We start from the raw sequence: 14,024 nt of genomic DNA, 5'->3' as shown, positions 1-14,024 counted from the left end.
TGTTGAGATGTTGGTTGGAGGTTGAATCCACTTCAGAGAGTTAATCATCAGTAATTACTCTCTTTTGAAGTATTGATTAATGTGTTCTTAGCTGTTCATCTATACTTTAAGGTAACTGCATTTTTCTAGTTCAGGTGGAAAGTACTTTTCTAGGCACATAGTAATAGTGACCAGAGCACACGTACCCCGATAACCAAATATGCTTCTTCACATCTACCTCCCATCCTCCGATTTACCCCCTTTAGATCATTCACCCACCCACCCATTTGTCAACTCGTACATTCTGTAACTACTGGCAATGCATGAACTGCTAGTGAGGGGGCAGGCGGTTAGAGGATGTGAGGCTAATGAAGTTAAAGAAGTTATAGTTTTGTGCCTGAGCAAAACTTTACATTTGTACATACGTACATGTCAGGGTTACTCCTATGGTTGAAATTTTGTATGTTACATGTAAGAATTCTCTAGGTCTGCTCTGTATAATACCAGAGTGGACATGTGTACAAAATAGTATGGTACTGAGGCCATAGAGAAAGCTTCGCTAAAAGGAAATATTTGAGTAGAGTTCTGAAGGGAGGGAAAGTTTGCAAGATGGACAAGGTGGAGAAGGATTTAAGCAGAGGAAAGTGATCTCATTACTTTAATTCCAGTTAACGTCATCACTAAGGCATATATAATTTTCTTGTTAAGACATTTGAACTATTTTTGTTGAATTATTAAAATTTCAAGTGGTTTAAAATTCTAATTTTATCACAATTACAAAATACTAATGTAACTTTTTTTTCCTCTTTAGAAGAAAAAGCTATGTATTCTGCTGAACTGGAAAAACACAAGCAACTTGTTGCTGAATGGAAGAAAAAGGCAGAAAATCTGGAAGGAAAACTTGTATCATTACAGGTTGGTTGAAATAACTTACTCTTGTAAATTTTATTATGCACAAAACAATTACTTGTAGAATTTTTGTCTTGGAAATAATCTCCTAAACAGTTAATTTTTTTTTTTCCTAAACAGTTAATTTAGTAAATGTTGTCACTGAGGCATAACAGTGAATAAGATACTCAGGATTTCCCTCATGTCACTTATAGTTTAGCATAGACACAGCAAATACGAGATTTAAATTTTTAGCACAGGTGGGCATTTTAGAGATCACTAAAAAAAATTAATGTAAAATTTTAACTGTATAACTTTCTGTTTTCAACAAAATATATTGGGCACTTTATTTCACATGGATTAAAATAATGTGTATTATCCCATTAGATCGTTTTCTTTTGCACCTTAATTCTTTTTTTGCTGTATCTTTTTTTTTAACATCTTTATCAGAGTATAATTGCTTTACAGTGTTGTTAGTTTCTGCTGTATAACAAAGTGAATCAGCTATATGCATATGTATATCCCCATATCCCCTCCCTCTTGCATCTCCCTCCCACCCTCCTATCCCACCCCTCTAGGTGGTCACAAAACACCGAGCTGATCTCCCTGTGCCATGCAGCTGCTTCCCACTAGCTATCAGTTTTACATTTGGTAGTGTATATATGTCCATGCCACTCTCTCACTTTGTCCCAGCTTACCCTTCCCCCTCCCCGTGTCCTCCAGCCCATTCTCTACATCTCTGTCTTTATTCCCGTCCTGCCCCTAGGTTCATCAAAACCATTTCCTTTTTTTAGTTTCCATATATATGTGTTAGCATACGGTATTTGTTTTTCTCTTTCTGACTTACTTCACTCTGTATGACAGACTCTAGGTCCATCCACCTCACTACAAATAACTCAATTTTGTTTCTTCTTATGGCTGAGTGATATTCCATTGCATATATGTGTCACATCTTCCTTATCCATTCATCTGTCGATGGACACTTAGGTTGCTTCCATGTCCTGGCTATTGTGAATAGTGCTGCAGTGAACATTGTGGTACGGGACTCTTCTTGAATTACGGTTTTCTCAGGGTATATGCCCACTAGTGGGATTGCTGGGTTATATGGTAGTTCTGTGTTTAGTTTTTTAAGGGACTTCCATACTGTTCTCCATATTGGCTGTATCAATTTACATTCCCACCAACAGTGCAAGAGGGTTCCCTTTTCTCCACACCCTCTCCAGCATTTATTGTTTGTAGATTCTTTGATGATGGCCATTCTGACCGGTGTGAGGTGATACCACATTGTAGTTTTGATTTGCATTTCTCTAATGATTAGTCATGTTGAGCATCCTTTCATGTGTTTGTTGGCCACTTGTATATCTTCTCTGGAGAAATGTCTATTTAGGTCTTCTGCCCATTTTTTGATTGGGTTGGTTGTTTGTTTGATATTGAGCTGCATGAGCTGCTTATGTATATTTTGGAGATTAGTCCTTTGTCAGTTGCTTCATTTGCAAATATTTTCTCGGATTCTGTCTTTTTGTCTTGTTTATGGTTTCCTTTGCTGTGCAAAAGCTTTTAAGTTTCATTAGGTCCCATTTGTTTATTTTTGTTTTTATTTCCATTTCTCTAGGAGGTGGGTCAAAAAGGATCTTGCTGTGATTTATGTCACAGAGTGTTCTGCCTATGTTTTCCTCTAAGAGTTTGATAGTGTCTGGCCTTACATTTGGGTCTTTAATCCATTTTGAGTTTATTTTTGTGTATGGTGTTAGGAAGTGTTCTAATTTCATTCTTTTACATGTAGCTGTCCAGTTTTCCCAGCACCACTTATTGAAGAGGCTGTCTTTTCTCCATTGTATACTCTTGCCTCCTTTATCGAAGATAAGGTGACCATATTGCACCTTAATTCTTTAAAATATTTTTCTCTTTATTATTATGCTGTATTTCATGCCTATAAATATCATATATAAGAAATAAATAAAATGAACCCCATGAAGAGACACCACAGTGACTTGCTGTTTGATGTAGGATAAACTTTTCTGAGTCATAAGTAGACTCTGGTGATAGCTGGTGGAAAGTAATAAAATATATGTATCTGTCATTAGAGATGAATATGCTGTTTAGGTATATTAATATTCTAAATAATTGAAGACATACTTCCATAATGTTTTAAAATTTTTACTAAATGTTGAGTGACTGCAAAACAATATTTAGATAATACGTATAAAATATAAGAATAGCAATACAGCAAATACCCACGTACTCACCACCCAGTAAAAGAATGTCACCCTTTGAAGTTCCGTAAGCACCCCTCCACATCTCTCCTTCTTACCACCTTTTATGTGTTTTACCCCTTTGTTTTTCTTTATGGTTTTAGCACATAGATTTGCATCTTTTTACAGTACATGTTTGTTTTTGCATATTTTTAAACACTGTATGTAAATGGAATTCTTCTGAGGCTTGCTTTTTTTGCTTAGCATTATGTTCATGAGTTTCAGCTGTAACTGTGTAGTTACTGTGTTAGGAGGGTCATTATTTTCACTGCTGTATTCCTTGCATGAATATGTAATTTATTTACCCATTTTCCTGATAAAGGACATTTCCCTTATCTGCCATACAAACAATGTGGTTATGAATTTCCTTGTTTATATCTCCTGGTGCACATGTATAAGAGTTTCAGGTGTGTATCTCGATTGGAATTGCTGAGTCATGGGATACATATGGGCAGTTTCCATTTTATTAGATTTGGGGGCAAATTGTTTTCTAAAGCACTTGTGCTAATTTTCTCCTGCCAGGGGTACTAAGAGTTCTTGTTCTACATCCTCGGCAATGCTAGCATTATCAGAATTTTTTAAAGTGTTTGCCAATGTGGTAGGTGGGAAGGGCTATCTTATGGTTTTAATTTGCATTTCTAGTAATGAGGTCAAGCATCTTTTAATATGTTTATTCACCATTTATGCTTACTTTCTGATTAGCTCATTAACACATTAAAAAGATATTTTATTTGCCGCTTCTGTTTTCAGTGGGACCAAAATATTTAGCTGGTCATACTGTTAGAAGTCCAGATCTTCTTTTTAAACTAGCTCTATTTAAAAAAATTTTTAATGTAATATATATTTAGAAAAACAACAGAATAAATCAGAAGAAACCAAGAGGGAATTAGTAAAGATAAAAGTTGAAATTAATGAAATAAAAAACAAAAAAATGGTAGAAAGAATAATGAAATCTGAATGTTAATTTTCAAAAACATCTTAGTGTAGTTTTTTTAAGCTTTAATTATTTCTTAAATATAAATGCTATGAGGTTAACGAAGTCATTTGAAAGTTTATTTAAATTTCCTTTACACTAAATTTAATCTTGTTGATTTTGTTTAAAATTTTTTGTTTCAGTCTCTCTTTGTATCAGTTATGGTTCAACCTGAGAAGCAGAACCAGTAGGATGTGTATGTGTGTACACATATGTACACATACATACATACATATACATGCACATATACATTGATGTAGATACCATATAGGGATACCTATGAGGTTTGTTACAAGGAATTGGCAACATTGTGGGCCTGGCTAAGCAAGTTAGGTAGGTTTGGCAGTCAAAATGGGAAGATGACATCATAGGCAGGCTGGAACTCATAGGCGTGGGCCAAAGCTGTTGTCCACAGGTGGTCAGGGAACGAACTCACAAGAAGGATGGACTCTGTGGGCATGGACTGAAGTTGCTGTCCACAGATGGAATTCCTTCTTTATGGAGAAACCTCAGTCCTGATTTCAAGGAGTTTCAGCTGGTTCAATCAGGTCCACCCTGATTATCCAGGATAATGTGCCTTCCTTAAATTCAGCTGATTTGAGCTTTGATTACATTTGCAAAATACCTTCACAGCAATACCTACCTTAAGTTTGACTGGATAACTGGGGACTAGCCTATCCAAGATGATACGTCAAAAAAGCTATCATACTCTGATTCAAGGTGGTGAAACTTGACCTGACATTTACATGGGTGAATCCTCTAGAATAGCGAAGAAAATTGTGTGAAAGAATTATTGGTGAGGAGGGACTTGCCTACTAAATGTCAAGATAGAGCCATAAGTCAATACCACATTGACTAGATTAGTGGAACAGAAGTAGAATCCAGAAATGGAGCCCAGGTTATATTTGAGAATTAAATTTAAAAGTAAACCCTAAACTACTTTCAGTTCAGTGGGGAAAAGGGTAGGTTATCTAATAAACAGTAGATACAACCGGCTGTCTATATGGAAGAAAATGAAATTGGACCCCTATTTTACACCATATACAAAAGTAAATTCCAACTGTATTAAAGCAAGGATTCTCAACTGGGAGTGGTGCTGGAAATCTGGGGGGTATTTTTGGCTGTTACAGTGACTGGGGGGGGTCTTCTGGCATTTAGTGGCCAGAGGCCAGGAATGTTGAAAGAACTCCTACTGAGAAATACTATTTTAAAGATACAAATGTTAAAAAAGAAAAATATCTTCCAAGAAAATCTAGAAGACCACGTGTGCAGTTCAGGGCAGGGAGGAGCCTAACCTAGACTAAAACTCAAGAATCAAAGTAGGACATGTTTGACTATATTTGTAGCACTGATGACAAAGTGTTCATATCTACTGTATGAGGTGCTCTCACAAACTGATGAGAGAAAGACAGCTCAATGGAAAAATGGGCAAGGTATGCAAAGATTTTTGCATAAGAGCAGATCCAATTGTCCTATTAACATGAAAAATTACTCAAATTCACTAGTATGTATTATAGTTAGAGAAATAAAAATAAAGTAATAATGAAACATCACTTTATACCCATCAGACTTGCAAAAATTTAAAAAGAACATTTGTTGGGACTTCCCTGGTGGCGCAGTGGTTAAGAATCCGCCTGCCAGTGCTGGGGACATGGGTTCGAGCCCTGGTCCGGGAAGATCCCACATGCCACGGAGCAACTAAGCCCATGCACCACAACTACTGAGCCTGTGCTCTAGAGCCCACAAGCCGCAAACTACAGAGCCTGCGTGCCACAACTACTTAAGCCTGTGCACCTAGAGCCCGAGCTCCACAGCAAGAGAAGCCACCGCAGTGAGAAGCCCACGCACCTCGACGAAGAGTAGTCCCCACTCTCCACAACTAGAGAAAGCCCATGCGCAGCAACGAAGACCCAACACAGCCAAAAAAAAAAAAAAATTTGTTGCTATATTTCTTGACTTTTTGTATTTTTTTGTAGCTTTTATTCTTATTATTGTCATTTTTTAAACTTTTGTCACCATGTTGTCTTTAAATAGCATTCTCTTTTTTATTTAGTTTCTCTGAAAGAGACGTTATTGTGTTGTGAAGTGTGGGTTCTATCTTTGATACTTATTAGTATCAAATGAACTTGCCCAAGGTCACAGAAATGCAGCTTCATTAGCTGAAAGGGGTTGATTGACTTTAAGATGTCTTCCAGCCCTATAGTTTGTGAAGTAGTTTTTGCATGCTGCTTTTTAATGAACTTTTCTTCCTCAGGAGCGTTTGGATGAAGCAAATGTTGCGTTGGATTCAGCATCAAGACTTACAGAACAGTTAGATTTAAAGGAAGAACAAATTGAAGAACTTAAAAAACAAAGTAGGTTTTTTTCCTTTTCCTTTTTCCCCTACAACACTAATATTGAATCAGATGTAGTTTCCCCCCATGCATTGGTGCAGTCGAGTGAGACCAACTGCCATTAGTTTGTGACTTCCATTTCCATCTCCCATGACCAGTTTGCTTTGATTTGAATCTGGTCCTAGTGAAACCAAAGTCATAAGTTGGCCCTGGCTGTCCAGTTAGTTTTCCGGAATATTGAGGCAGTCCAGTTGTGCTGGCTGTCACCCTGTTGACCTTCAAAGGGATTGATTCGACTGACTCGACTTGTCATGGTATAACTTTTCCCTGTTCAGTCCGTGGTCATGCTGCCTAAAGCTGTCTGGTATGTTAGAGAAGGCAGTGTTCTCAAGTGAAAGAGTAACTTTTTGTGGAATGAATGTCTGGCTATAACTAGCTGTTTATGATTATAGATGGTGCTTTACATGCAGGCATGTACTTTCTGATGCTTGTGAATTATCTCATAGGCCCTGTCAATTCCCGAGGGTGAGTCCTGTGTTTAGGATTATCAGCTGGGCCTCAGATAATCAGGTGGTTCATAGTGCTCTGTTAACTCTTAACTGCTGATAAAGACGGCATGCTCTCATTTAATCTCTGATGTAACAATCCCCAGGAAGTTGAAGCTATTCTAGGGCTACATTTAGTAGATAATGATTAAAGGTTATTGGAAAGGTGATAGGAACCTAGAAATGTGTCAACTTTAGGTGTCTGGGTTAGGCACAATAGTACCAAGGCATGTAATGAAGTAATTAAGAAGTACCGCCTAACATGAAATAGAGTTCGAAATAGGAAAAAGTAGGAGACGGTACAGCACAAATACCGTCAGACAATAGAAACAGTGACTTGGACATTACGGAGGCAAGTAGACAAATCACTGAAGTGTGGATACCAAAGGACAAGCTGAGGAAGTTGGCCTAAAACCAGCAGGAGACAGGAGATGAGAGATTGTTAGGAATAAAAAATAATAATAAGATCATGTGAGGTATTGTCCTCAAGAAAACTTGATTCTGTGGCAAATTAGTGCCTAACTAAAAGTCCTCTGTTTGCTTTGTAAGATTTGGCCAGCCTTAGAACTCTAAATGTAATAGAGGGGCTGGAAATGGACAATAAGGAAACAGTTATATATTGAGTATCATGGGCATTTTATGTAACATATACTGTATTATTTAGTCTTCTCATATTTTATTTACTCTTCACAAGAAACTCTAAAGTAGGTAGTATTAGTTCCATTTTATAAGTTAAAGAAACTGAGATTTAAACTGATCTTTTATCCTTGACCAAAGTTCCTAATCTTTCCATGTTACTGTATTTCTTCTTGTCAGGAAAACAGTTGTTTCTAATCTGACTTGTGTTTTGTTCTGTATATCTCCTTTGAAGATAGGACAGTATCCTCTGTGCTGCGCCCTAAATATTGAAATGGTTGCCCTTACCCGGAGGCAGTGTTTGTTGGGAAAACAGTCTAGTTAGGTTGAAAGCCAATGTAACTACAACATTATCTGGAAGACATACGGGCAACCTGGAGGAGACGTACTGAGCACCCAAGGGTTTAGCCAAGGAATTGATATCCTAGGGAAGGGCTAGACTAATGAAGGTAAAAAGGCAGTATTCTGAAGCAACTCCTTGGTCTGTGACAAGGTTGCTATGTATGTCATGCTACTGTAATATTTAAGTTCACATGCCTTTTTAGACAGCTACCTGTGTCATTCCCAGTAGATGATGGTAAGATAAAAAATTCTGTGACTTACTGTAGTTGCTAAATGTTATCAGGGTCCCTGCACTACTTAGTAAGTTGTTTAGGCACCCATTTAAATCCTCAGTAGTAGAATATTTTTAGATTTTGATTGTAAATGGCAAGGCTTAGGTGGCCTAGGTCCCTATTCATGTAAAAAGTTACCAGTAATAATTCATTGTAAATATATAGGAGCTTTAAAGTTAATATTAGCCACAGAAAAAGCTCTAATTATGCTTATACAACTGGTATTTGAAAGGGCAGGCGAGAGGCCAGTGTTGCACAGACAGGAAGTGGGGGTAAAGGGACAGACAGTTCTGTTATGTCTTTAAGTCATTCTTGCCACTTAAGCTCTTCTTAACAGTCTGTTTTCTTTTATTACCTAAGTGCTTAATATTGTTTTTAGATCTCTAAACACAAACGTGATCTTATTTTATCAAAGCTGCACTCTTGATTTGATAATATAAATAAAACTTTGATTGGCTTGGTTGTTTCAAAAGAATCACTGTATATTTTCTTTCATAGATCATTAAGTACTTTAAATGTTGATTGATGTTGTAATACTGTACTTTATTTTTAATGCAAAACTTGGCCAGACAGCAAAAATATTTGCCAGGAGAAACAATTTTGAAAAAGACAGATTGGCTTTTGTTGCAAGAAAGTACATAGAGACTTGAATCGTAGAGGCAAAGTATTGTTTTATTTCTAAGCATGTGTAGACTGTCAATGATTGGTTGATATGCAGTTTCAACATTTAAACAATATTAGGAAACTCATTTTAAAAAGTGGTATTTTATTTGAAATGCTTGATTATGTAATTGCCACCAGAGGTGAGATGATTCAGTCTGGTCAAACATATGAAAAGGGAGCTATTGCTTATAACACCAGTATTAAAATAGTAAATTGTTGATGATTTCAGTCATTCTTAGAGTCCATAACTGTCAGTGCCGTGTATGTGCAGTTGTGGTTTTGAGTTCCAAGTATTTACAGGCTTTGTATGAAAAGTATGAAGAAGCCTTAATCAGGCATTAAATACTTAATGAGAACCAACTACTTAGCTTCATGTTAGATGCTGTGTGAGATACCAGATAGGATCCCTTTTTTTTCCAAGGAGCTTAGTTAACGAAGTAACACATGGCATAGATACACTATAGGTTCATAGTTTAAGACAGTGGTGCTCAACTCTGGTCAGACAGTGCATATTTAGTTCTCCAAGAATCCCGTGAAGGGTTAGGGACATTCCGTGGAGGAAAGAAACTTGAGCAGACAGAGCTCTAAACTAGTAGTAGGATTTTACTCCCCAAATGTAAGTAGTTCTTTGCCTTCTCCCCCTCACCCCCCTGACCCACACACCAAGGGAAGGTAACAATGAAAAGAAACCCTAAGATCCTATAGGTGCTACGAGCTTCCCTGGTGGCGCGGTGGATAAGAATCTGCCTGCCAATGCAGGGGACATGGTTTTGAGCCCTGGTCCAGGAAGATCCCGCGTGCCGCGGAGTAACTAAACCCGTGCGCCACAACTGCTGAGCCCGCATGCCACAACTACTGAAGCCCACACGCCTAGAGCCCATGCTCTGCAACAAGAGAGGCCACTACAGTGAGAAGCCTGCACACTGCCAACTAGAGAAAGCCAGTGAGCAGCCACAAAGACCCAACAAAGACAAAAATTAAAAAAAAAAAAAAAAGATCCTATAGGTGCTATATTTTAATAGATAATGTTGGCTGGTAGAAGAATTACTGCTTCCCTTCCTTTTAGAAGTTATTCTTTCAACATTTTACCTGAAAGTGTTCTTTTTCAGTGTAGTTCCAAAGACTTATTTCACATGCCATCCTATATTTCATTGATTTTTTTTCAAACTTAAGACATTAGTCCTCTATGAAGCAGATAGGACAGTGTCTTTCATTAACTATCTTAGTTGATCAGAGTTCAGAATTTCTATGGAATTGTCATTCATGGGAAAATATATACTACCTGTGGAAACCTGAACCATGAAAAGACATGTTATCTTCCTCTACTGATGGCCAAATTTAACATTTTCCTTCTTTCGCTTATTATTCTCTACCATCATCCTTGAGATAAATTCCTGCTTAAGTGAAAACGATTGGATAAAATTGAAATAGCAAGCACAAAAGAGTTATTGTTTTGATAATGATTATTCAAAAGGGTGGTAAATTTTATGGTACACCAAGAAAAATAAATTTTCATAAGCAATACAAGTTTAGATTCTAGCACTGGGGAAGTCTTTTGGTCTGTGTGCCAGTTTATAGCCATATCTGAAAGGGCCCCATCACTGATTTTTTCTTATTTTAAGAAGGTTTGGTGACTGCTTTGAAAAAAAAGTCTTCTATGAGTTCAGAATGGAAAATTTCTTTACAGTGTTTTTTTTTTTAAAGAAAATCTAGAAGAATGTATAAAATAAGCCCCAGTAAACCAACTGTAATATGAAGCATAAAAATGTATTTTAAAACTACACATATAAAAGAAGTTTAAAATGTTTTTCATGGAACCGCCTTTATGGTGTTGGATGGTAGAGTTTTTATTTTAAATAAAGACATTCCGTTTTCCAGGACACGATTTATATAAGAAAACATATAATGTCCTGTTGAACATAGGCCAGATACATTCCCAGACGCTTTGTTACCCAAACCTTTTGAGGGATTTCTTTATAGATGTTTTTGGCAGAAGTGGTGATTTTAGAGGAAACATGTAAGAAATACCAGATGCAGTTTTCTGAATTGTCATAAATAGTTAAAAAATTATTTGTGATGATATAAACATCTGGGTATACTAGAAAATGTCAACATTTTAGTTAAGAAAAGAGCTATGTCAATTAGGTAAATAATTAGGCCCTTTTCAACTTAATGGTTGTACTTTTTTTTTTTTTTTTTTTTTTTTTGCGGTACGTGGGCCTGTCACTGCTGTGGCCTCTCCCGCTGCGGAGCACAGGCTCCGGACGCGCAGGCTCAGCGGCCATGGCTCACAGGCCCAGCCGCTCCACGGCATGTGGGATCCTCCTGGACCGGGACATAAACCCACGTCCCCTGCATCGGCAGGCGGACCCTCAACCACTGCGCCACCAGGGAAGTCCCAAGGTTCCAATTTTTTAACGTGACATGTAATTTAAGCTTTTCAAAAAACCCTGTGTGGTCTGAACAAAACATTTCTTTGTATCAGATTTAGTCCGTGCTAATTTGCAACAGTGAGCTTTCAGAAATGGGTTGAGGTTTAGTCTGTAGCCTAGAAAGTCTTTGTCATTAATAAATATCAGTATAAGTATATAGTGATGATGATATTCAGTAAGTGGCAAAATTATTATAATGGCTTTACTGCTCACTGACCCAATTGTGGCCCTTTCTTTTGAGATATGGCAGGTCTGTGTGAACCTTTAAAAATTAAATATATAACTTGACTCATAAGCAACTGACAAAGGATTAATCTCCAAAATTTACAAGCAGCTCATGCAGCTCAATATCAAAAAAAAAACAAACAACCCAATCAAAAAATGGGCAGAAGACCTAAATAGACATTTCTCCAGAGAAGATATACAGATGGCCAACAAACACATGAAAGGATGCTCAACATCACTAATCATTAGAGAAATGCAAATCAAAACTACAATGAGGTATCACCTCACACCAGTCAGAATGGCCATCATCAAAGAATCTACAAACAATAAATGCTGGAGAGGGTGTGGAGAAAAGGGAACCCTCTTGCACTGTTGGTGGGAATGTGAATTCATACAGTCACTATGGCGAAAAGTATGGAGGTTCCTTAAAAAACTAAACATAGAACTACCATACGACCCAGAAGTCCCACTACTGGGCATATACCCAGAGAAAACCATAATTCAAAAAGAGTCATGTACCAAAATGTTCACTGCGGCTCTATTTACAATGACCAGGGCATGGAAGCAACCTAAGTTGAATGGATAAAGAAGATGTGGCACATACATACAATGGAATATTACTCAGCCATAAAAAGAAACGAAATTGAGTTATTTGTAGTGAGGTGGATGGACCTAGAGTCTGTCATACAGAGTGAAGTCAGTCAGAAAGAGTAAAACAAATACCGTATGCTAACACATATATATGGAATCTAAAAAAAAAAAGGTCATGAAGAACCTAGGGGCAAGACAGGAATAAAGACACAGACCTACTAGAGAATGGACTTGAGGATACGGGGAGGGGGAAGGGTAAGCTGGGACAAAGTGAGAGAGTGGCATGGACATATATACACTACCAAACGTAAAATAGATAGCTAGTGGGAAGCAGCTGCATAGCACAGGGAGATCAGCTCGGTGCTTTGTGTCCACCTAGAGGGGTGGGATAGGGAGGGTGGGAGGGAGGGAGACACAGGAGGGAAGAGATATGGGGACATGTGTATATGTATAACTGATTCACTTTGTTATAAAGCAGAAACTAACACACCATTGTAAAGCAATTATACTCCAATAAAGATGTTAAAAAAAAACTTATAATATTCAGTCTTTAAAAAAATTTGTTTTGATATGGAAAAATGCAGTACAAATTACCTGGATTCTAATATATTAGAGGATTGAGGGAGGAGGGTGGAGAGGGAAGATAAATTTGATCTGGTTACATTAAAAATATTTACATAAAATCTCTTTCAAATGCATATAGTAACTCTAATTTAACTGTACAAATAATCCAGTAGACTTCAACATTGATATTTCAGTTTAATCACAGATTCTAATCTATTGAAATTCAAGTTAATGAGGTTATACTGTATTAATAAAATTCTTTTCTGTGAGTTCATTGCTAGGAAGTGGAGTTTCAAAAATTACTTTTTACTCTGCAATTAATAATTATAATTATGGAACAAGAAAGCATTCACCATATACTCTAGACCTTAAAATTCTGTTGAAATGGTTGAAAGGAATTGAGTTAAAAGACAAAGCAGTTGGGGCTTCCCTGGTGGCGCAGTGGTTGAGAGTCCGCCTGCCGATGCAGGGGACACGGGTTCGTGACCCGGTCCGGGAAGATCCCACATGCCGCGGAGCGGCTGGGCCCGTGAGCCGTGGCCACTGAGCCTGCACGTCCGGAGCCTGTGCTCTGCAACGGGAGAGGCCACAACAGTGAGAAGCCCGTGTATTGAAAAAAAAAAAAAAAAGACAAAGCAGTTGCTAATATGTCTTTTTTTTTTAAATTTATTTTTGTTTATTTATTTTGGCTGCGTTGAGTCTTCGTTGCTGCATGCGGGCTTTCTCTAGTTGCGGCGAGGTGGGGCTACTCTTTATTGCAGTGCTTAGGCTTCTCATTGCAGTGGCTTCTCTTGTTGCGAGCACAGGCTCTAGGCGTGTGGGCTTCAGTAGTTGTGGTGCATGTGCTCAGTAGTTGTGGCTCGTGGGGCTCTAGAGCGCAGGCTCAGTAGTTGTCATGCACGGGCTTAGTTGCTCCGCAGCATGTGGGATCTTCCCACACCAGGGCTCGAACCCATGTCCCCTGCATTGGCTGGCAGATTCTTAACCACTGTGCCACCAGGGAAGCCCACTAATATGTCTTAACTTCCAATATAAATAAATACAAGGTGCCTTTAAAAAATATTATTTGGAGACTATGGTTTCTCTCTAGATCAAATAAATCTTTTGCCTTTTACTAAAGATTTCCGTGGAGAGAAACAAATCTGAGTGTTCAGTAAATTTTTTGAGGCCTTGCTTTGGCAGGGCTAGAAAAAAAAAATCGTTCGGTGTTATAATGAAAGTGATCTTGTATAAGTTGAAATTGTGTAATAAAAAGACCATCAAATTTCTAGCCTTTGCTTTAATTATATTTAATTGACTGAAGAGGCTATATTTCCTTATATTAGATTT

General features: G+C 37.7%; 1 protein-coding gene across 4 annotated transcripts in view; it reads left to right on the top strand.

Annotated features, from left to right (window-relative positions):
• Nucleotides 1-14,024, top strand: part of TRIP11 (thyroid hormone receptor interactor 11) — a 78,584-nt gene that overhangs the window by 43,088 nt on the left and 21,472 nt on the right. For all 4 annotated transcript variants that reach the window (XR_014293775.1, XM_082617828.1, XM_082617829.1 and 1 more), the window contains 2 exons: nt 791-894; nt 6,347-6,446. Coding sequence is in view for 3 of the 4 variants with exons in the window: in XM_082617828.1 (XP_082473954.1) it covers nt 791-894; nt 6,347-6,446 (204 nt within the window). In the remaining variant the exon portion in view is untranslated. The remainder of the gene's footprint in view (nt 1-790; nt 895-6,346; nt 6,447-14,024) is intronic.

The sequence above is a fragment of the Mesoplodon mirus genome (genome assembly GCF_964341445.2).
Source record: "Mesoplodon mirus genome assembly, chromosome: 4".
Taxonomy (NCBI): Eukaryota; Metazoa; Chordata; class Mammalia; order Artiodactyla; family Ziphiidae; genus Mesoplodon; species Mesoplodon mirus.
This window is presented reverse-complemented; position numbering and strand designations above follow the sequence as displayed.